The sequence below is a fragment of the Salmo salar genome, chromosome ssa15 (assembly GCF_905237065.1).
Source record: "Salmo salar chromosome ssa15, Ssal_v3.1, whole genome shotgun sequence".
Taxonomy (NCBI): domain Eukaryota; kingdom Metazoa; phylum Chordata; class Actinopteri; order Salmoniformes; family Salmonidae; genus Salmo; species Salmo salar.
In genome coordinates this window covers 67,878,483-67,903,057 of record NC_059456.1, presented here as the reverse complement: position 1 = coordinate 67,903,057, position 24,575 = coordinate 67,878,483, and the positions used below count along the sequence as shown (strand labels likewise).

At 43.5% G+C, this 24,575-nt stretch overlaps 1 protein-coding gene across 3 annotated transcripts in view; it reads left to right on the top strand.

Moving 5' to 3' along the window:
- Positions 1-15,812, top strand: part of LOC106572271 (cAMP-dependent protein kinase type II-alpha regulatory subunit) — a 47,518-nt gene extending 31,706 nt beyond the window's left edge. The window contains exons 2-11 of one of the 3 annotated variants that reach the window (XM_014146326.2): positions 1,095-1,130; positions 1,510-1,646; positions 9,370-9,476; positions 10,725-10,878; positions 12,394-12,495; positions 12,599-12,673; positions 12,786-12,851; positions 13,014-13,022; positions 14,066-14,204; positions 14,845-15,812. In XM_014146326.2, the coding sequence (XP_014001801.1) occupies positions 1,095-1,130; positions 1,510-1,646; positions 9,370-9,476; positions 10,725-10,878; positions 12,394-12,495; positions 12,599-12,673; positions 12,786-12,851; positions 13,014-13,022; positions 14,066-14,204; positions 14,845-14,969 (950 nt within the window). In that variant the 3' untranslated portion in view covers positions 14,970-15,812. Of the gene's footprint in view, positions 1-1,094; positions 1,131-1,509; positions 1,647-9,369; positions 9,477-10,724; positions 10,879-12,393; positions 12,496-12,598; positions 12,674-12,785; positions 13,023-14,065; positions 14,205-14,844 lie in introns of all 3 variants that reach the window. The other 2 variants (XM_014146325.2, XM_014146327.2) reach the window with 2 other exon arrangements.
- The last annotated feature ends 8,763 nt before the right edge of the window (positions 15,813-24,575 follow it).

Below are 24,575 nucleotides of genomic sequence, written 5' to 3'. Positions count from 1 at the left end.
CGACGTGGCTGGTTAAATATATTCTTACCCAACTATGTCTCAATCTACCCACATTTGGGTGGCGGGTGTTAACCCTGGGGGGTGGACCTTTTCCTCTTTTGTTCTCTATTGCTCCTCTATTGTTCCCACAAGCAAGGGGGAGGCCGTACAAATTTATAGTACCAATTGCAAAAATGAAATTGTAGGACGTAACATCATACGAAATGGGTGACGGGACCACTTTTGGCTCGGGAGCACCACTTTTTCAAAACGACTGGCTGAAATGATCCAGAAGTTTAAGACTGCATCTTTTAAGTGTGTGTACTTTACTGTATTTATACTTGGGACATTGCTTTTCAAAAAGAATAGCTGGAGGATGTCTTTAAGCTGTAGACCTTGGGCCCTAGGGAATAAACTATGAAGTGTGTCCCAGTGAGGAAGGGGAAGGTGAGGGGGTTGAAATGTGTGCCTCCACATCGGGCCTGCGTTCACATGTCCTCGTTAATGGTTGCTGACAGCTTGGTAATAGAGTGTGAAGGGAGACAGAGGATGGGAACCCTGGGCTGTGGTATTGACACTGTCCTGTCATTTGCCCCCCCCCCCACGGACCCCACAGACCCCACACTCGCATCACAGGCCTCTATCTCTCTCTCTCTATAGTAGCTTTCCTCCATTCACTCATTAAACATTCATATTCACAACCGGAGTACACTGGATACATATTCATGATCAACACTGGCCTTCCAGGCAATCCATGTTCCGCTGTCTGTCCGACCCTACTGTCACAGCCCTAAGAGTCTGCGTCTAAGACACCCACGCAACAGGCTGTGCGTTGGGAATTTTGGGGAAATGTGTGGGTTTGGTGGTGTGCTTTCTTCTTTTGTGTGATTTTTATATTTTGCCTGGCTTTATCGGAGTGTGAATACGTAAATGTATGCGGGTCGGGTCAGGTCTCCTTTCATGTGTTTTGAGTTGTTTCTCTCTGCCGGGTTCGAGAGCGCTATGCTAGCACTTATGTCAGAGGTCGGACCCACAGGCTCTGCAGTTGCAGCGACGTGTGAACTGTGAACAGGAGAGAATGTTCCCCTGCTAACTCTCTCTCTCTCTCTCTCCAGCCCCTCCCCCCAGCAGATACAACCGCAGAGTGTCAGGTGAGTTCTGTTTGACGTCACCACTCCCTAATGTGATCTGCAGCGGTGACGTTTTGCATGTTAAGTAGGTGTAGCCAGAGATCTTTGCTCTGGTGTAATCTTACCGGCCCTCTGAATGCCTCCTGGGTGTTGACACTAAGTTACTACTGGTTGTCTTAGTGTATCACTATATGCTGATAACTTCTCAGGGTGTGTCACACTGGTATTAGTCCCCCGACGTGTGCTTTACAATGTGTTCCCTCGTTGTGACTAGCACATTGAGGAATGCCTTACTTTGACTCTTTAGGTGTTTGTTACAGTAATATTGTTGCCCCAGTATGTGTGTTACAGTATTACCCCCCCCCAAGGTTGTGTTACAATCTAAGTGTTCTCCCACTAGTGTGCGCGGAGGCCTTTAACCCAGATGACGATGACGAGGTGGAGGAGCCGAGGGTGGTGCATCCCAAAACAGACGAGCAGCGCTGCCGGCTGCAGGACGCCTGCAAAGATATTCTACTGTTTAAGACCCTGGAACAGGTACGAAGACGAGACAGACGCGCCGTAACCACAGTGACAGGAAACCTCTTCACTTTAGTCAAGTCTGTGATGAGCCACACAGTCTCATGCGCTTCTGTTCCAATAGGTTGTAGTTCACATCAGCACGTTCACAACCTAATAGAACACTCATTCAATTCTAAAGCATTTAAATGAATTGTTCAGTCTTTTGGGATAAATGGTTACTGCTAGTTAGTTTGTTTATTTCCTGGTACACTCAGTAACACAGTAATACACAAGCTGCCAGACGGGCACAACTCACACCTTCTGTCTGTCAATAACCCCCGAGATGTGGAATCAATTAGCATAATAAATAATCTGCATCAAAATCCGTCAGTTTTAAGCTAGAGATGATGTTAATGTTGTTAATGTTAATGTTGTTTTAAGCTAGAGATGATATCTTGTTAATGTTAATGTTGTTAATGTTAATGTTGTTTTAAGCTAGAGATGGTATCTTGTTAATGTTAATGGAAATGTTAATGTTAATGTTGTTTTAAGCTAGAGATGGTATCTTGTTAATGTTAATGTTGTTTTAAGCTAGAGATGGTATCATGTTAATGTTGTTAATGTTGTTAATGTTGTTTTAAGCTAGAGATGGTATCTTGTTGCACGATGTCGCACCTGCGGTGAAAGGTGTCAGAGCTAGAGCGGTGTTTGTCAGACCATGAGACATCCCGAAAATCGGTCTTCTCACGTCTGTAGAGTCCAAATGGTTTGGCCTACAAACCCCTCTGTGGAAAGATGACTCTCATGAACACGGTGGTGTTTTCCGTTTTGCACCCCCCCCCGAAGCGTCACTCTATGGAAAGGCGAGTCTCTCACAAACGCATACATGTCGGTTGTTTTGCTCTAGGACCCCTCACAAGACTAGTCTGAAGGTAGCTAGGTACCAGTTAAAAACATTTATGGAAGTGTATATGGAGATAGTTTAGTGCCTAAAGGGGTTAAATACATCAAAAACAAAAAAAGATAAAGGACAGACATTTCAGAAAATATTACGTCAAATCACATATCTACCGTAGCTTTGATTGGACTGATCATGTCAACATCATACTTTCAAAGTCTTAGCTAGCTAGACAAGCAGTCATCATGAATCACGTCGACAATCTACTGGCAAACCCTTTCCAATCCTTCTCATATGAAGAGAAAATATAGATAAAACGTATAGGTGCTCATCGGCCATTGGTCATAAGCGTAACACAACAAGCCGGAAATCGCAAATTCAACAATGAGTGGTTTGGAAGGAATCAGTGGCTAACTGCAAGCGTCGCAAAGTAATCACTATTTTGCTTCCACTGCTTGCTATTCAGTGGAGAGGGTGTGTGGTCCCTCTGGGTTTAAAGATGTAAAACCTCTGTCTGAAAGGGCCTCTTTTCCAAGCTTTAAAATGATAAACATTCACACGCAACACCATGGGCTGGAATTCATTGGCCATGCTGTCAATCCAGCATGACTTCATCCAGAGAATGCCAGACTTTGACTAAGTTTGATGACAGTTTGCCCACAAGACGTACCACCACACCACCTTCCTGTTCAAGTGAGCACAACAAAGTCCAAAAATATGTCTAGTATGCTACTACATACAGTAAATTATGTAATATGCCATGGATATATGTATTTATTTTTAATTTTTTATTTCACCTTTATTTAACCAGGTATGCAAGTTGAGAACAAGTTCTCATTTACAATTGCGACCTGGCCAAGATAAAGCAAAGCAGTTCGACAACATACAAAAACACAGAGTTACACATGGAGTAAAACAACATACAATCAATGATGCAGTAGAAAAAAAAAATAAAAAAAATAAGACTATATACAATGTGAGCAAATGATGTGAGATAAGGGAGGTAAAGGCAAAAAAATGCCATGGTATACTTTAGCTAAGAAAGTAATACTAAGTGTATGTTGGGCTACTAACAGCTTACTACACATGTGCCTCACCCTTAGATACACTGTTCTGACCTGGCGGTGCACATGTAGCCTGTAGCCTGATTTAGAGAAATGTCATTGAATATTGTAAGAGTTTATATCGTCTGCTTATATGCCCCCGTTATTTCAAATCAAATATTATTTGTCACATGCACCATAATACAACAATAATAGAACCTTACAGTGAAATGCTTACTTAAAAGCCCTTAACCTTCAATACAGTTTTAATAAAATACCACAAAAAAAGTAAGAGATAAGAATAACAAATAATTAAAGAGCAGCAGTGCATAACAATAGCGGGGCTATATACAGGGGGGTACCGGTACAGAGTCAATGTGCGGGGTCATCCGTGTCGACGTAATTTGTACATGTAGGTAGAGTTATTAAAGTGACTATGCATAAATAATAACAGAGAGTAGCAGCAGTTTAGAAGGGGTGGGGGGGGCAATGCAAATAGTTCAGGTTGCCATTTGATTAGGTGTTCATGAGTCTTATGGCTTGTGGGTAGAAGCTGTTTAGAAGCCTCTTGGACCTAGACTTGGCGCTCCGGTACCACTTGCCGTGCAGTAGCAGAGAGAACAGTCTGACTAGTGTGGCTGGAGTCTTTGGCAATCTTTAGGGCCTTCCACTGACACTGCCTAGTGTAAAGGTCCTGGATGGCAGGAAGCTTGACCCCGGTGATGTACTGGGCCGTACGCACTACCCTTCTGTTGTCATCAGCAAACTTAATGATGGTGTTGGAGTCGTGCCTGGCCATGCAGTCATGAGTGAACAGGGAGTACAGGAGGGGACTGAGCATGCACCCCTGAGGGGCCCCTGTGTTGAGGATCAACGAGGCAGTTGTGTTGTTGCCTACCCTTACCACTTGGGGGCAGCCCGTTAGGAAGTCCAGGATCCAGTTGCAGAGGGAGGTGTTTAGTCCCAGGGTCCTTAGCTTAGTGATGAGCTTTGAGGGCACTATGGTGTTGGAACACTGAGCTGTAGTTAATCAATAGCATTCTCACATAGGTGTTCCTTTTGTCCAGGTGGGGAAGGGCAGTGTGGAGTGCAATAGAGAGTGCATCATCTGTGGATCTGTTAGTGCAGTATGCAAATTGGAGTGTGTCTAGCGTTTTTGGGATAATGTGAGCCATGACCAGCCTTTCAAAGCATTTCATGGCTACAGATGTGAGTGCTACGGGTCGGTAGTCATTTAGGCTGGTTACCTTAGTTTTCTTGGGCACAGGGACTATGGTGGTCTGCTTGAAACATGTTGGTATTACTGATTCAGACAGGGAGAGGTTGAAAACGTCAGTGACGACACACTTACCAGTTGGTCAGCGCATGCTCGGAGTACACATCGTGTTAATCCGTCTGGCCCAGCGGCCTTGTGAATGTTGACCTGTTTAATGGTCTTACTCACATCAGCTGCGGAGAGCGTGATCACACAGTCGTCCGGAATTTCTGATGCTCTCATGTGTGTTTCAGTGTTACTTGCCTCAAAGCGAGCATAGATGTTATTTAGCTCGTCCGGTAGGCTTGTGTCACTGGGCAGCTCTCGGCTGTGCTTCCCTTTGTAGTCTGTAATGGTTTGCAAGCCCTGCCACATCTGACGAGCATCGGAGCCGGTGTAGTACAATTCGATCTTAGTACTGTATTGATGTTTTGCCTGTGATGGTTCGTCAGAGGGCATAGCGGGATTTCTTATAAGCTTCCTGGTTAGAGTCCCGCTCCTTGAATGCGGCAGCTCTACCCTTTAGCTCATTGCGGATGTTGCCTGTAATCCATGGCTTCTGGTTAGGGTATGTACGTATAGTCACTGTGGGGACCACGTCCTCGATGCACTTATTGATAAAGCCAATGACTGATGTGGTGTACTCCTCAATGCCATCGGAATAATCTCGGAACATGTTCCAGTCTGTGCTAGCAAAACAGTCCTGTAGTTTTTAGCATCTGCTTCATCTGACCACTTTTTATTGACCGTGTCACTGGTGTTTCCTGCTTTTAATTTTTGCTTGTAAGCAGGAATCAGGAGGATAGAATTATCGTCAGATTTGGCAAATGGAGGGAGAGCTTTGTTTGCGGAGTATAGGTGGTCTAGAATAATTTTTTCCCCCTCTGGTTGCACATTTAGCATGCTGATTAGAAATTAGGTAAAACTGATTAAGTTTATCCTACGGTTTTGACATGGTGTACAGGGAGAATAATGTAAGAACGGCCCATTTTAGAATTCTGTCGCTTTCCATTTCAAAAGTGCTGAACAAACAGGAATGTCCACTACGTCCGTCATAGCTCACGCATCTAATGTCATCAACGAAATTACGGCTTGCCTCTTATCCGGTCATCAGTCCCTTATGCCGTAGTTTGTACATCTCAATTGTTACACTGCATTACACAAAAAGTATGTGGACAACTGTTCGTCAAACATCTCATTCCAAAATCATGGGCATTTAATATGTGGTTTGTCCCCCCCGTTGCTGCTATAACAGCCTCCACTTTTTTGGGAAGGCTTTCCACTAGATGTTGGAACATTGCTGTGGGGCTTCCATTCAGCCACAAGCATTTGTGAGGTCGTGCACTGATTTTGGACGATTAGGCATGGCTCACATTCAGTGTTCCAATTCATCCCGAAGGTGTTCGATGGGGTTGAGGTTAGGGCTCTGCAATCCAGTCAAGTTCTTCCACACCGATCTCGACAAACCATTTTCGTATGGACCTTGTTTTGTGCACGGGGGCATTGTCATTCTGAAACGGGAAAGGGCCTTCCCCAAACTGTTCCCACAAAGTTGGAAATATAGAATCATCTAGAATTTCGTTGTATGCTGTAGTGTTAAGATTTCCCTTCACTGGAACTAAGGGGCTTGAAAAACAGCCACAGACCATTATTCCTCCTCTACCAAACTTTACAGTTAGCACTATGCGTTCGGGCAGGTAGCGTTCTCCTGGCATCCGCCAAACCCAGATTCGTCCGTCGGACTGCCAGATGGTGAAGCGTGATTAATCACTCCAGAGAATACGTTTCCACTGCTCTAGAATCCAATGGTGGCAAGCTTTACTCCTATCCAGCCGACGCTTGGCATTGCGCATGGTGATCTAAGGCTTGTGTTAGGCTCCTCGGCCATGGAAGCCCATTACATGAAACTCCCAACGAACAGTTCTTGAGCTGAAGTTGCTTCCAGAGGCAGTTTGAAATTTGGTAGTCAGTGTTGCAAGCGAGGACAGCACTTAGAGTTGACCGGGGTTGCTCTAGTAAGGCAGAAGTTTGACGAAGTGACTTGGAAAGGTGGCATCCTATGACGGTGCCACGTTGAGTCACTGAGCTCTTCAGTAAGGCCATTCTACTGCCAATGTTTGTCTATGGAGGTTGCATGGCTGTGTGCTCGATTTTACAAGGTGTGGCTGAAATAGCCGAATCCACAAATTTTGAAGGGGTGTCCACATACTTTTTTATATTCTGTTACGTTACAGGCTTATTCTAGAGTCGATGAAATATTTTTTTCCCCTCATCAATCTACACACAATACCCATAATAACAAAGAAACGTTTTTTTTTTTTTTTTATTTGTGCAAATTTCTTAAAAATGTAAGACTGAAATATCACATATACAGGTCCTTTACTCAGTACTTTGTTGAAGCACCTTTGGCAGCGATTACATCCTCGAGTCTTCTTGGGTATGACGCTACAAGCTAAGCACACCTGTATTCGGGGAGTTTCTGCCATTCTTCTCTGCAGATCCTCTCAAGCTCTGTCAAACCCTCCCCTAACCTGGACGATGCTGGGCCAATTGTGCGTCACCCTATGGGACTCTCAATCACGGCCGGTTGTGATACAGCCCTGGATCGAACCCAGATCTGTAGTGACGCCTCTAGCACTGCAATGCAGTGCCTTTGACCGCCGCTCCACTCGGGAAGCCCAAATATTTATTTTTCAACAAAAAGTTCAGTAATGGACCCATGTAACTCCAGTTGATATTGTGAGGGTTGTTTTGTTTGCGCAATGCGCTGTCTGCGTCGGTATATTGTCTATAAGTGGATCCTCGTGATTGTATTTTCCTAGCTTTTTAGACCACATAGGCCTATTAAAATACTTCAAATGTTTGGCTGAGTCTCTCTCTCTCAATTTTCAAATCAATTCAGTGGACTTTATTGACATGGCAAGTTAAATGACTTACATTGTCAAAGTATACATATAACAAAAAACTGTGAGACCAACAGCAATAAGGCATCAATAGTAGTAGTGGAAATGTGATTAGCATTAACAGCAACTACAACAACAATATTAATGAGAATAACAATACATTGAAGCAATAGCAGTAGACCCGTCTCAACATGACTGAGAAGCCACATGACAGGATATGAAAAACAAAACCAAAATGGGAAATATTACATTGCACTTTTCACTGGCTGTCCCTCAGGTTGTGGAAGGAGGACACACATTTTGGCTTTTCACCCAATAAATATGACATTTTTCCTCATGTTTTTATAGTTTCAAATTCTTTGTACTGAATGATAGTTTTGGGAAATAAATATTGTCTTAGGTCTGAGTATTTATCACAGTGTAATAGATAATGCAACTCTGTCTCTACTGCTCCCCTGGAGCAGAGTGAGCACAGCCTGTCCTCTCTGGGCAGCCAGGTTTGCCTGTGACGACCGGTCTCTATAGCCAGACTGTGCTCACTGAGTCTGTACCTAGTCAGTGTTCTGTCTGTCACAGTGGTCAGACAGACTGACACCATGTACTGTCTGTTTAGAGACAAATAGCATTGAAGTTTATTTTGATTTTTTTTGTTGTCTTTCCAATAGGTGATATATTTATGTTTTGCTTTGTGATGATTTGGTTGGGACATTTTCTAAGTGTTTTCTCTCTTTGTGTGAGGTGACTGAAAGAAAAGTAAACTTAAGGCCTCAACGTCTTGCTACATCTACCTGAATTTCTGTCGGTGTCCATTTTTGAAAGCGCTGAACGAATAGGCCTACCTTGTTGTAGCTCATTTGCTTGCACTTGCTTATACTTAGCTCTAAGTGTTAATGATATAAAAACAAACATTATGAATTCACTGAACACAAATGTGATGCTTGTGTGTGGTTCAAAAGTCATGTCAGCATTCGTTATTACCGAAGGAGAATGTGGTTCTTATCAAGTTACACGAATCCACAAGGAGTCAATAGAAACCATTTTTTATTTAAGCATGTCAGCCGAATCAGCTATGGTTTTTAGAAAGGCGGTAAATGAGGCTGAATGAGCTGTTTCGCTGCCAGACGAAGCCCAGCTGATAAGATGTAGCGGTGGTAAGGATTCACTCCACGGTGCTGAAGGGAAAGCACTGCTGTTGGAACAGCTTTTATCTAGGCCCTAATTAGTTTTTGGGCACCGTTTGTCACCATTTATAGTGCAATTAATGTGTTGTATAGTGGCTTTGCTGGCATGCCTTTTTGTTTTTTAAATCAAACCCGACCAAGATTTTCATGCTAAAATTGCCACTGAGTAAGGCCAAATTCTGTTTCATCAAATCTTTTATTTAAATATATTTGTTTGATACCTTAAGGGGGCCTACAACTCCAAATCAAATAGCTAAATGATCCTTGGTATGACAATCTTAAAACAATTCCATATGTTAGCTTAGTAGAACTCACAAATGCGAGTGAAATGCACTGTGGAGCCCTGATCTCCCGCCAACGTGGCTAGTGAAATAGACATCTACCCGCCAATGCCAAAATCTAGCTGGATTTGGCAGGTGGCGGGAGTTAATCACCCCCTCCTCTCCTGCCTGACTGGCCCTCCCCTCTCCCCCTCACAGGAACAGTTCTCAGAAGTCCTGGATGCCATGTTTGAACTGCGCGTACAGCCCCAGGAGCATGTCATCGACCAGGGAGACGACGGAGACAACTTCTACGTTATCGAGAGGTGTGTGTAGTTACTTAGGAATCTTAACAATCAAGATATTCACTAGAAAGCAGCATTCATAACAAACACACCCCCACTCATCTTCCAACAAGCCCCCCTTGGGCATGATCCTCTAGTTGTTTTGTCTGCCGTGCGTCCTGGGCCTAGGCTCTATGTTTGTGTCCCAAATGGCACCCTTTTCCCTATATGGTGCACTTTCTTTTGACCAGAGCCATATGGCCTTGGTCAAAAGAAGTGGGCTACATAGGTAATAGGCTGTGTCTCAAATGGGACCCTGTGAGTGGGCTTATTCTCTCTGCACCTTAAGCTCCCTCCTCAGTCATGCTAGTGCCTCAGCCTGGGAGGCTTAGGTCTAGATGCACGTCATAAGCATGTTAACCAATTCCCTCCCTACGCTCTGCCTTGCAAAGCATCATGGGAAACCCTTTGGTCACCTACATGGCCAAGTGATCATCATACTAATCCCCCCCCAAACAAAGTTAATGCTCCACCGGCAACCACAAAGTAAATTCCCAGAACTGAACTCGTAGTACTCTTGGCCCCCCCTCCCCCCTGGTTGGTCAATCCCAAGAGTGGTGCGTAATGGTCTTAAGAAAACATGAAGTCCAAGCTACAGGTGAGAGATTTAGATCAGTGATCAACTTTATTGTAGATGAAGAGTAGTCTGCATGGTTTCCAAATATCTCATGTTTGAGTTTTCTAATATTATTAGACCGTTCTTAATTTCTCTTTTGTCTCTCTACTCTCTCGACCCTGTTTTCTTTATTTCTTTTTCTTTCTTTCTTTCTCTTTCTTTCTTTTTCTTTCTCTTTCTTTCTTTCTTTCTTTCTTTTCTTTTCTTTTTCTTTTTCTTTTCTTTCTCTTTCTTTCTTTTTCTTTCTTTCTTTTTCTTTCTTTCTTTCTTTCTTTCTTTCTCTTCTTTCTTTCTTTCTTTCTTTCTCTTCTTTCTTTCTCTTCTTTCTTTCTTTCTCTTCTTTCTTTCTTTCTCTTCTTTCTTTCTTTCTCTTCTTTCTTTCTTTCTCTTCTTTCTTTCTCTTCTTTCTCTCTCTCTCTTTTTCTCTTTCTTTCTTTATTTTTTTGTCTTTCTTTCTTTTTTCTTTCTTTTTCTTTTTTTCTCTTTCTTTCTTCTTTCTTTTTCTTTTCTTTTTTCTCTCTTTCTTCCTTTTTCTCTTTCTCTCTCTTTCTTCCTTTCTTTTTCTTTTTCTCTTTCTTCCTTTTTCTCTTTCTCTCTCTTTCTTTTTCTTTCAGAGGAATCTATGACATAGTGGTACTGATTGATGGCGTAGGGAAGTGTGTGGGGCAGTATGACAACAAAGGCAGCTTCGGGGAGTTGGCACTGATGTACAACACCCCCCGCGCTGCCACTATCATCGCCACCCAGGAGGGGGCGCTCTGGGGCCTGGTGAGAGACACACCCACACTGCCCTGACACTTGACCTCTAGTTCACACTGCTATGCTCTACCACAGCACCTCCCTGTGGACACCAGGGAGAATAACACAGTGGCCATATATTAGAGATACATAATGTTTTGAGAAAAATAGTGTTTTTTTAGACATCATTGCGAAATTCAAGGAGTTGACCAGTTCAAGGAGTTGACCAGTTCAAGGAGTTGACCAGTTCAAGGAGTTGACCAGTTCAAGGAGTTGACCAGTTCAAGGAGTTGACCAGTTCAAGGAGTTGACCAGTTCAAGGAGTAAGGAGTTGACCAGTTCAAGGAGTTGAACAGTTCAAGGAGTAGACCAGTTCAAGGAGTAGAACAGTTCAAGGAGTAGAACAGTTCAAGGAGTTGGTCTTATGGGTCTACTTGATGTCATAGGGCCCCCCCTTGCTTGCGAGAACAATTAAGGAAATGAGGAAAGGCCCATTCCTCTACTTGTACCATGTCCTGAGAACTCCCGCACCAGCTACTGAAATGCACCTTTTGTTAAAGGCCCAGTGCATTCAAACAAGTGATATACCTGTGTTTTTATATTTTCACACTGCGGTTGGAATAATACTGTGAAATCGTGAAAATTATGAGAAGGCCCTTTTAGTGTAAGAGCTGTTTGAAAAGACCGCCTTAATTTCAGCCTCTTTTAGTGGGATGATTTTGGCCTACATCACCAGGCAGTAAATAAGTTAATAGACCAATAAGAAAGAGCTCCAAACTTCTCGGCCATTAACAGCTAGTTTTCAGTTTTCCCCTCCCCACTCAGACAACTCCCAGACCACTCCCAAACAGTCCTAGCAACGTTCTTGCTTCTAAAATTGCCCTTTGCTAAGAAGCAATTTTAGTTTCTTTTTGACTATTTTAATTGAAAACAATCACTGTAAGGTACTTAATTGTTACCCAGAAATGATTTGCTATTGAGAGAGAAAAAAAAGATGGCTGCATTGGACTGAAGTGAATCAGGTCAAATTACATTTTCTTGGTCACATACACATGGTTAGCAGATGTTATTGCGAGTGTAGCGAAATGCTTGTGCTTCTAGTTCCGACAGTGCAGTAATATCTAACAAGTAATACCTAACAATTCCACAACAAATACCAAATACACACAAATCTAAGTAAAGGAATAGAATAAGAATGTATAAATATGTGGATGAGCAATGTCAGAGCAGCATAGGCTAACATGCAATACATAGTATAGAATACAGTATATACATACTTTGAACTTTAAGACTCTTTATGTAAATGAAAAGTGCTATAAAAGTTGAATGAATGATATATTATTAGATGATGATTGTAAATGTTATAGAAGATTAGTACATAGATATTATAGTAAATGGTGGCAGATCTATCCATAACTTTCCCCCACTAGAAATGTATAACATAAGAAGGAAATAGCCGGTCTGTGTTTAGCCGGTGTCGGTGTGATTGAGTGTTATCCTGCCTGTCTGTGTGACCGTGACCGATGCTGTCTGTGACACCATCAGGACCGGGCCACGTTCCGTAGGCTCATTGTGAAGAACAATGCCAAGAAGAGGAGGCTGTACGAGCAATTTGTGGAGTCTGTGCCTCTACTGAAGTCTCTGGAGGTGAGGAGGGGAAGATGGACAGTGATACATGTAGCACTGATATGGCCACCTTGCCTTTGCTTTTCCTCGTCAAACCTCTCTCCCGCTCTTCTACCCCTCTTAGTTATCCGAGAGGATGAAAATTGTGGATGTATTAGGAATGAAGACGTTTTCCGATGGCGAACGCATCATCATGCAGGTAGGACGTTCTCCATTGTTAACGTGCTGAAGGTTGTCTTGGCATTACTGGTAATGACGACCGCGAAGAGTTGTAAATGTGACGGTCCCTGTTGGTTTGTGTTGCGGTGTAGGGGGACAGTGCAGATTGTTTCTACATCGTGGAGACCGGAGAAGTGAAGATTATGATGAAGAGCAAAGTAAGTCTACTTCCTCCTTTTCTCACCCTCTCGTTTCTGTCTGTGCCTCATCACCAGATAATGTTTAAAAAAAATTGCTTTGTTTTATGTTCAAGTCGCCCTGTTATTCTTTTCTCTCTCCTTTTTTCTCATATGTACTACATAACAAACCTGCGCCCAAAGACAAAGATGGTATGACTAATCATTTAAATTGCAATATTAACAATGAGTAATAATACAAGTTGAGCACAGCGATCCTTTTTGAAAAGAATCAAACAATTGTGATTCGAATCTGAATATTTGTCATTCATAATCCAGAAAAATGTTTTAATTATATTTTAGCTAGCTAAGTAGCTATGGTTCCTAACGTTAACTAGCACTAGTTGGCTGTACCTGCGCCAAAACTCCTTCTCATCTTAATAACTTCTCCATCTGATAACTTCTTAGTAAATGGTGAGCCAACCATTTTGTTTCCAGCACTTTTCTATAAGACAGAACGGTGCAAGACAGAACATTTCCAGATCCTGTCTACCTTCTGCTATGAGTTTTTTTGAAAATGTTTTAATATGAACATTTAGTTTTCATAACGCATTGCTTGTGTGCTGCTTTTAGTGTCTGCATGGTCATTACTGTGTATTAATTGGTGTTGTATGTATTAGCTGCTGCAGTCAAATTTCCCCTTTCGGGATCAATAAAGTATTTTTTCTCAATAGTGAGTTTTCTCATGGCTCTGTCCAGACTTGGGTTCAAATACTATTTAGGGTATTTCAATGACTTTCAAACTGTCTTAGAAAGGAAGTCTTGATTTTCTACAAGTAGCTGAATATTGGAATGTATTTCAAAGTACACTTGGAATGTATGGGCATATATTTGAAAATACAAATATTTAAATACACCATGCATTTAAACTGTTCAGCTATCTATAGGAAGTTATTTGTAGCTGATTTGGCCACATTATTTGAAAATACTCAAATACACAGAAATGAAAGATATTTGAACCCAGGTCTTACTCTGTCCCTCTGCAGCAGACATGGCCTATAGCCTAGTGAACAACATGTTTGGGCTTCCTTGGTGCTCGTGCTCCATGCTAAAACATCATTTTGTGAATATTTGAATCGGCAACCAATGATTTGAATCCGCTACATATTATTCCAATTAGAGTAAACAAATTGAATCCTCTTTTCTGTAACCCCCCCCAAAAATAAATAAATAAATAAACTCCTCTCTCCCTCAAGACAAAGGCGAACCAGGAGGATAATGTGGAGGTTGAGATCACCCGCTGTAGCAGGGGTCAGTACTTCGGGGAGCTGGCCCTGGTCACCAACAAGCCCCGCGCTGCATCAGTGTACGCTGTAGGAGAGGTCAAGTGCTTGGGTAAGGCCCCTCCATACATTTACAGATATTTGTGTGTGTGTGTGTGTGTGTGTGTGTGCGTGTGTGTTATTTTGACACAGACACACATGGGTGGGTGTCCATCTGCGTGACAGAGATTTTCTGTTTGTTGTGTCTCCCTGAATCTCTTAATGGTAGATTACTGGCTTGTAAGTGTTGTAGGTGACTATCCCTCCCCCCCCAAACACATAGTTACAGACGTACTCGTGATAATGTTCAGCTCTCTTATGAATTCTAAAGTCTTTGCACATCTCACAGTTCTCCAGGCGTATGGTTAGGGTATCAACATTGTCATGTGAATTAAATGGCAATATCTGCACACTTTAGCGTGCTCCACTATAGTTTTATTGCAATGTTTTGACTGGGAGGTCTGGAGTGTTTAAGCTAAGCGTTGCAGAGAACCTTCGGAAATAAACTATACAGGAGGATATGCTACAGCAGGGTGATATTCATTAGTGCACACCGTAGTGACGCGTTTTGCAGCGGAACATGAAAACAAGTTCAGGAAGTCCCTCCCCGTTTCGGGCTGTTTGCTTCCGTTTGGTTCTTAGATTGACACCTGGGTCATATTCACGATCTGTTGTGCAGCTGTGTGAGCGATGCTGTCTCCTGTGTTTTTCAGTAATAGACATCCAGGCGTTTGAGCGTCTGCTGGGTTCCTGTAAGGAGATCATGAAGAGGAACATCACCCACTACGAGGAGCAGCTGGTAGCTCTGTTTGGCTCCAGCATGGACCTGAGAGACTGACCACCCTCCTCTGTGCCTTACACAAGCAAATTTACATGAATTAAAAGATACACACCCACTTACATAGTATAAGTACACTCTGACACAAGATTTTCTAGCTCAACACTCCTTTATAAGCTCACTAATAGGTGTACACACCCTTTCTACTCACCCCGAAATATCACACACCCTCTTACAGTTGCTTGAACCTCCTTCAGCCTCTTTGTTTGAATTGAAAAAGCGGTGTCCCTGCTGATACAACCCTGCCACCGCCACAGCATAGCAAGGACATACTACACGCACGCACTCATGAAGGCTTGTCCTTTCTCTCTCACAGATGCATCACACACACACACACACACGCCAACAAACCTCCGCCAAGGACCCATGCACTCCGAAAGGCACCACCCACACTTTAAAATACAGACACCCGATGAAAAAGAAAATACATTTAAAAAGAGAGCAAAATAAAAAGTAAAAAATGCACAAAAAAAAATGTAAAGGTTTAAAGAGAAGTTTTAGAATCATTTTATGAAGATAAACCGAAGCTTTGATAAAATATGATTTAAAAAAAGTGTTTCTTTGGGGTTGAGTCCTTTCTGAAAGCTCTCCTACTGTTGTTGATTGATTCAGTTAGTGCCGGTGATTACCACAGAGGACCCTACCTTTCAGGGCTATTGTTGTCATTAATCCACACATGTATTGATTAATGTATTATTATATATTCATTATTTTGTTTTACTTTGACCAATTCAGATAAAGCACCATCTCTGACAATGTCAAACAAAAATATAGTGCTTATTTCTCCTTGATCATTCTGAATGAGTTGTCTTGGATAAGAATAAAGCAAACATTTTTATTATATTGCTGTGTCAGTGTGTTGCTTGTATTGGGTGAAAATATACATTTATTACATGTTATGGTTTCCTGATTATAGAAGAGCCATTGTTTGATATGGGGGGAGGGGGGTCACCCCTATTTAACCATCCAATGACTGTATATGGTTTATTTCCTGTCGTTTTCTAAAATATGCTATGACCCATTATTATACCTTTAACTAGGCAAGTCAATTAAGAACAAATTCTTATTTACAATCACAGCCTACCCCAGACGACGAGGAGCCAATTGTGCGCCACACTATGGGACTCCCAATCGCAGCCTGGATTCGAACCAGGGACTGCAGTGACGCCTCTATACACTGAGATGCAGTGCCTTAGACCGCTGCACCACTCGGGAGCCCACATGGAAACGAGCTCACAGCCAAAGATTTTCTAGTGTATTTCCCGACAGAGTGCATGACATGGTTAAATCCTGATCGCAGACCAGTGAAAGTGACTGAACCATAGACGGATTAGTTTGATCACCGATCCAGGAACGGTGCGTCTCACTCTCGATACCAATTTCAGCGGGAGAAGCGTGAAACCCTGAAAATGTAGCTATTACTTGTGGCGTTAGGCTATAAGAGCATACATTTTTTCACAATTGCTTTGCACTTTAACCCAATACAAACGTTGGCAGTTAGGTCTTGGATAGTTGGAAATATGTTGAAAGAAAGGTTCCTGGATGAGTGCTTGAGGTCGAGGCGTAATTTAGAATAGTCTGTTTCAGTGCACTTTAAGAAACAGACTACCGAACCAGCACGATTTATGTTGCCTTTGATGGCGTTCACAGAGATGGCCTCCCAATTATTTATTGCGTTCTGTACTGTAAACGCAATCCATTTAGGACAAAAACGGTTACATTGTGTCAAGCGCTGTCACTCTTTTTTCATTTTTAAAAATCTGCCCTAATTTGGTAGTGTGAGTGAACGGTGTCAGTTTGTACCTACTGTGTATTGTAGCGCCTATCCTCCTGTCATTTTTCATTATAAACTGGGTAGATCGAGCCAGAATGCTTATTGGCTGACAGCCGTGGTATAGTTAAGCAATAATGATAATTTTTGTCTTTAAAACTGGGTGTTGGGAAATAAAACATACCACTGGGTGAAATAATTAGAAACATGGTCTAATTAAGCAATAAGGCATCTCTGGGGTTTGTGATATATGGCTAATATACCACAGCTAAGGGCTGTGTCCAGGCACTCTGCTTTGCGCCTAAGAACAGCCCTTAGCCGTGGTATATTGGCCATATACCACACCCCCTCGGACCTTATTGCTTAAATAGACCATGTTTCTCATTATTTCACCCAGTTGTATGTTTTATTTCCCAACACCCAGTTTTAAAGACAAAAATTCCATACCTGCAGCTTAATTAAAACCTGTATCCACATACATTTAGCAGTGGCTTTATTGTAAAATACCATATAGTGTACAGATCATAATTACATCTCCCCACTAAATTCCATGTTATTTGGAAAAGTATAGGCCAACAATTTAACAGTGCTTGTTTAGACATCTAATTTGTAGCTACGCATCAGCAGACATTAACCCACTAACAATTTACTGGAAGAATCAGCTCTTGCTATGTTTGTCACTAAGGAAGAGTGTTATTTAACACTTGATGAGATAATGAGTTTGTGGTTGAGCTGCTGTCATAACTCATGTATTTCCTGTTGTTTTATGTCTACAGTAGTATGTTCAGTGTCATGTCATTAGGCTATGACATACTCTTTCCTCTCTGCCTGCCCGTCACTAGTCCTCTTTGCTAGCAGAACTTGGCACCAGGTAAGATGCTGGCCATTGCTAGGGCGTGCTGTTTCTTTTGACATTTTCTTGGTTATAGACCTAGTATACTACAAATATGTGTTTTAAACATAGCTGCATACGTTTTTCCTTAGCCCACGTCTATAATATGTCATGCTCAGCAAATACACTGCATGTAAGGCAGTGTTTCCCTAACTCTGTTGTCTGGACCCTAAGGGGTGCACATTTTGGTCTATGCCCGAGCACCACACAGCTGATTCAAATAATCAAAGCTTGATGATTAGCTGATTATTTTAATCAGCTGGGTTTGGGAAATGCTGATTTAAGGGATGGTGGGGCTCCTGTTCACAGCTACCCAGTTTTGCAGCCTGGTCTCATAAACAAGACGTAACATAGTGACGTGACATAGTAAGATAAATCCGGGATGCTCAAATTAGTATGATATGTTACATTTGGTATGGTTTCATAAGACAGAAGGTTACTTACCGCAAAAACGAAAGGACAGTGGGCGTATAACGCGACCGTCTAGCAACCCAAAGGTTGCGTATTCGAATCTAATCATGGACAACTTTAGCATTCGAGCTAATTAGCAACTTTTCAACTACTTACTACAAGTCATGAGATGGTCTGAAAGAGCGATTTGCAAAGTTGTAAAGGATGTTGCTCTGATAAATGATAGAACTAGTAGAAAATGTGCAATATCATCATTCTAGCAGCATTTCTAACAATGCTATTGAGATACTGGAAATATAATAGCATTCATTGAGGAGTAGACTACATTATGAGCTTTCTATAATGATAATATTATTCACATCATCTTGTATTTTAGCTGATGTTCTGTACCAAGAAATGACCACAAACTGAATGAACATATAAAGATGAAACATATTTTCTTACTTTTACTTGAGTTTATCTGCATTGTTGTTTTCGCAGTAATGTTTTTAAACCAAGTTGGTTTTAGCCATACAACACGACTCGCAGATCATTTTTAGAGTCATAAACTGACAAGCTGGCAGCCACAGGTCTTGATGAATCAGATATTCTCAACTAGTCCAGTCAGCTTCTCTCTTCCAATCACCAGGGTGAGGAGAGGAAACATGCTTTCCTCAGTGGTCAATTGGAATGGTAATGATGCAACACACCCCATTTTCTGTGGAGAACGTTATGTACATTACAGCAACATGTATCTCAAAAATGAGTGGGTTAGGTGTGATTCCACCTATTATCAAGAAACACAGTGGAGCAATGGCTTCCCCATTTCTGTCCGAGAGAGATGGTATGCGTATGTAACAGTATAGCTTCCGTCCCTCTCTTCGCCTTGAACCAGGGACAACTGCCTCCCACAAAGCATCGTTACCCATCGCGCCACAAAAGCCACGGCCCTTGCAGAGCAAGGGGAACAACTACTTCAAGGGCTCAGAGCGAGTGACGTCACCAATTGAAACGCTATTAGCGCGCACCCTGCTAACTAGCTAGCCATTTCACATCGGTTACACGTATACTGGTGTTATAGACACGCTGGTGTGTATGTGGTGTGTAGCTCTACTGTAGGTGCAGTGAAACAGGGTGTCCTTTGACCCTCAGTGTCATAGACAAGAGGCGGGCAGAGGTCACAGGGGAGGGAAGGGATGAAGAAAGCGAGATTAAAAATCTCTACTTTTATCCTGGCTGATGTGGGTTTTATTTCACCCAGCGATGAGCCCGTGGATTGTCAGTAAAGACCAAGATCAGTGCAAGAATAGACTACCTGAGTTCTGCTGAGGTTGTGTCTATGATCTATGATGCCAATCAACTGTTAGAGGTCATATTGGGTGTCTATCAGATAAATGCTGTGTCATAAGTAACTGTACTTTGTGACACACCGGGGGAATTTAGTAGTTCCCAGTGCAGTCGTCTAATGACGTAACCAGGTGCATGAAGATGGATCCCTTTCCTCTGTGTGTTCTGACCCTGGCTGTTCCCTGATGTCTGGGGGGTCACAGGTGTGTCGGGGGGAGGGGGGGTGGGTGATCCCTCTACACCAGCGCCCAGACCTGTTGGAGCCCTGTGCTGACTTGGTGAACAGCAAGGAGCAGCGGTGCCCGGGTCCACGCCCTCCGGAAGTCTTTCCAGGAGTTCCCTGTGGCCCTGGTGCTGCTGCAGGGCTCTGGGGACAGGGACGGTGGGGACGAGGGGCACATCCAGCTGTCCCGCCTGGTGTTCCGCCCCGCCTGGTGTTCCGCCCCGGGAGCCTCTTTGTGGAGTCAGTGATGGTCTCCAAGGTCCAGAGGGGGAAGGGCTATGGTCGTACACTGATGCAGGAGACAGAGCGTTACGCTAAGACCCGAGGGTTCAAGAGGCTGTGTCTGACCACCCATGACAAGCAGTACTTCTACGCCCTCCTGGGCTATGTGCTGTCCACACCGGTGCAGAATGCTGGGGTCATGGGTTCCTTCATGCCCATGGATGTGCAGGAGAGGTTCTCCGGGCTCCCAGGGACAGACAACACCCAGGGTGTTCCCCCTCACACCTAGTGTTCCCCCTCTTCCTCCTCTTTCTAGTCTTCCTACTCTATCAGCTCATCCTCCCTTTATACCCCCTCCTCCACCTCCTCCCTATTGTCTACCTCCTCCACCTCCTCCTCCCTCTATTCCTCCTCTTCCTTCTCAGTGTCCGGCCCGGATGGTGGTTCAGACCCTTGAGGAGACACCCTACCGAGAAGTCTAAAGGAGTTCCTATCTTCTGGACGCAGAAGGACATCTGAGTTTGGGGCCTGGCTGACCACAGGCCATTCACCCATGTCACTCAGCATTACACACACCTGCTCAGGACAGAGGTCAAAGTTCATAGGGGAAAGGTCAGTCCCTCTGGGCTATTTAGTAGTAGCACATCCTGTAGGGTTTGACAGACTGAGACGGAAGGGTATTTTATGGGTCTGGCTGGCTCTCTGGTGAACTGTGTAGTCCCTAAGACCTAACAGAGATATTCTTGCTGCTGTAGACTGAGAAAGTACTTGACCAAAGTTCCAAAGTAGTTTTTCTTCTTGTCGTGAAAGAGAAAACATATGAATTTAATGGTTAACTAAATAATTATCACTGGAGCTATATTTTGTGCCTCATGTTTCAATTGTTTTGGTGTTGAAATACAGAACTGTGTATTTAAGTGTCTTGTTACATGTTTTCTATGAGTCACCGTTTTAAGATTGGTACTTGCTAGTGATCAGCTCAAGCCACACTCCTGGTCAGGCATAGGCTCCCCTGGAAGCCCCGAGGGGGGGCGAACCAATACCCCACTGCCACCCATGTACTGTCCTATGCCAGACTGGCATTCGTCCACACCCTCCACTTACTCAACAAGGTAAAGTATAACATTACTGTGTTTTTACAGTTATAATCACTTCTGAAAAACCCACTACCACTGATTGTAACGAACATCGTTGGAAGAATGGTCGGACCAAGGCGCAGCGTGGTTTGGGTTCATCATCTTTTATTAAGGTGAACCAGCAACAAAACAAGAAAACAGAAAACCAACAAAACGTACAGCTTTGTAGGGCTAAAAAGCAACAATACAAAAATCAAGATCCCACAAACAACAGGTGGGAAAAGGCTGCCTAAATATGATCCCCAATTAGAGACAACAATAGACAGCTGCCTCTGATTGGGAACCATACCCGGCCAACATAGAAATACAAAAACTAGAGTACCCACACTAGTCACACCCTGACCTAACCAAAATAGAGAATAAAAAGGCTCTCTAAGGTCAGGGCGTGACACTGATGCTCTTATGTTATGAATATTATACCGTCTTTGATATAATATCTGGCAGAATGTACTATTCTCATGGATGATATGAACCTACGTTTTAGGTAAAGTAATCAAGTTGGTCTCCCATTAATCTGGGCATGTTGACAGTGACATATGGGCACACCTGGCAGGAGATGCCAGGAAAGATATTCTGTTCATTTCAGTGTGTGTGTGTGTGTGTGTGTGTGTGTGTGTGTGTGTGTGTGTGTGTGTCAGTGGAGACTGCTGAGGGGAGAACAGCTCATAGAAATGGCCAGAAGAGAGCAAATGAAATGGCATCAAACACCTGGAAATCCTGTGTTTGATACCATTCCACGGATTCCACTCCAGTCATTACCACGAGCCTGTTCTCCCCAATTAAGGTGCCACCAACCTCCTGTGGGGTGTGTGTGTGTGTGTGTGTGTGCGCGTGCATGTGTGCAGACGGACCTGGAGCACACACTGGGAGAGAGTGCAGCGCTGGGGAAAGCAGGAGCGGTGTTGTGGGGGGAGCTGAGGTTCGCTAAGTCAAAGATCAGATCCTAGAGACCTCAGTCTGTGCATGAACATCCACTATAATGTACATTTATTGTACGCATACATACCTCTACAGCCATTATTACCTTGACTGTGTATGCAGTTCAGTTTCTATTAGATTCTTTTTGTATTTGTGAATGAATCTCTCTCTCCCTCTCGGCAGTGTCAGTGTGTGATACTGAGGGACTACATTCATTCTGAACTGGGAGAGTACATCAGCACCCTGAAGAGAGGGGTGCAGCGAAGAGCGATGCCATGGCAACGATTGTTGTGCCAGACAGGACCCATACTCTGACCACATGATCCTCCTTTCTGACCCCTTCTCCAACTTCCTCCCTGACCCGTGTCATGACCTCAGTCGCCTTCTCACTAACTTCCTGTTCCAGTGCTATCAGGACTGGGCGGGTGAGGAGTGTCAGGAAAGGATAGCCTCGATCACCAATATATAATAAGACCTCTTTTGTTTATTTAGTTGGTGTACGGTGGCATCATTGCAATTCCACCAAGTGTATCAAATTGAGAACAGTGGCATTCGCCATGCTAAGGCACTTCCTCGGCGTATTCATTAAATACAATTCCGTTCCACTCGTGACATGTGGAAGTTGTGATAGTCAGACAGAATTTCCCAAATTGGCACAGTGTTTCAGGTAACAGAATGGGTGTGACATTACATCGTGCATTTACTGTCAAATGCATAAATGCAAAAGAATACCACTTCTAAAAGTTAGATCACATGGGCATCTCCAACCTGAACCATGTCTGTATCCCAGTGCAGTTGTGTGAGTACATTCATTGTCAGTTCAAGAGTGCGGTACCTATAGACGCTATAAAGTGTTCAGTACCCTGCCATTCATACCGGATGAGTATCTTCTTTGTGTTATATGTCTACCAAATCAAACAACGTATAAATATCCAGTATAAGGAAACATTCTCGTGGGTTTTATAACACCTGGGCTCTGCTCATATGGGGGTAGGGGCTAAGGGTTGTTTCTGGATGGGCCCAAGGTCCAATACCATGTGCAGGGAAGGGATTTGACTTGATGTTGGTGTTACAGTCTCATTGTCCATGGGGCCTGTAGGACAGGTCCCTCGGGGGCCAGTGGGTGAAGGGTGTTCCTTTCAGTGACCTCTGCTCCTCAGAGTCCTTCCGTGATGGCTGAGAGGTTATGGCGCAGCGCCTGCAGCTCCTGGATGAGTTGGGAGATCTCTAGGGCTGCAGCCTGTCTCTCCCTCACTGCCTTAGTCAGGGACCGGAGAGTGCTGCCCTGCTGCACTGGAGGGGGGGGACGCAGAAACACAGTCACACAAAGGGACACCAAGGCAAAACATGCAGGCACCGTTGGATTGAGAAAGAGCAAATGAATAGCTTTACCTAAGAAATAGAAGATAAGAAGTAGCATCAATAGCATCAGCGCTATCATGGTGTATCGAAACCAGGTGGGTGTCAACAGGTCTCGGAACGTCCTCTGCCATCGACTTGTCATTGGATGCCCCGTCTGACTGTCCCTGAGATGGAGGTTCCCATTGGTGGAGAGAGCAGGAGGAAGAGGAGGTCGTCTGGTGCCTGAAGAGACCATAGAGACAGTGGAGATTACAGCGACTGTAACCAATGGGGAGCAATGAGCAGCACATTTCAGTGGTGCCTTTGGATGCAAGTCTATAGCTGTATGATACAGCACGGCAATGTGTAGTACCTTTGTGGTTGTATTCTGGGTGGGTTCGGTGTAGGTCGTTGATGGACTCCACGGAATGTAGCTCGATCTCAGTTAGGTCCCGGTCACTGATCCGGGTAAAGAATACTGGAGTGGTAGGGGATGGAGGGGGTTTTGCCATTTCCCCTTGAGGGAAGGAGGGAGAGAGAGAGAGAGAGAAGAGGGCGACAAAATTGAACCCACTTGGCCTGTCATGGACACCAGGTTTCTAAATGTTATTGCTGTAAATCTATATAAAACTGTTATCTGAAACGTGGAATTTGGACTCAGGGCTAAGACCAGTGGAGAGTTGATTGAGAACAGGCCCTTTGTCCGACTGTGATTTTTTCCACATGTCAAGCCAGAATAAGAAGCCATTTTAGCCATGGAGCCTAGTTGATATCAGAACAAATGTACTGTACAACAATGCTATAAGCACACTAAGCTGCTACATATTGGCATGATGGCATTGATAGGCAGGCACTATTATTTTGATGATGTAAGGGACACATTAAATACTTTCACACACACAAAAACACATGCATGATTCATCAAACCAAGCATATCTACCCCTTTTTCTATTCTGGTATCCGGGCTTCACCCAAACACTTTCGGGACACAATGTCCACACAATCAATCAAGTGTCCAGCTAGTGCCATCCACCAAAATCAGCCACCTTGCGTTCTTCCCTCTCTCTGTTCTTACCTTCTGTTAAGATGAAACAGGAGAAAGATACTGAATTCACGTGTCTCTGAGTGTGTGTCTCCACAAGAACAGAAAGCTGCTTCAATAAGTTCCCAATACACGTCGACAACGAATGATGGAAAAAGTGAGGTGAATGTGCAGGACCATGATACACACAAACAGAATATTAATCCACAACTGTATTAGCCTTCTGCATAGAGTCCAGGCTGAAATACTGCCTCGTCACACGGAAGTGAGTCCAGTCCCAGTGTTTTGTGTCTGTGTCTTGTGACCCCGAACCCTGCCCTGTTC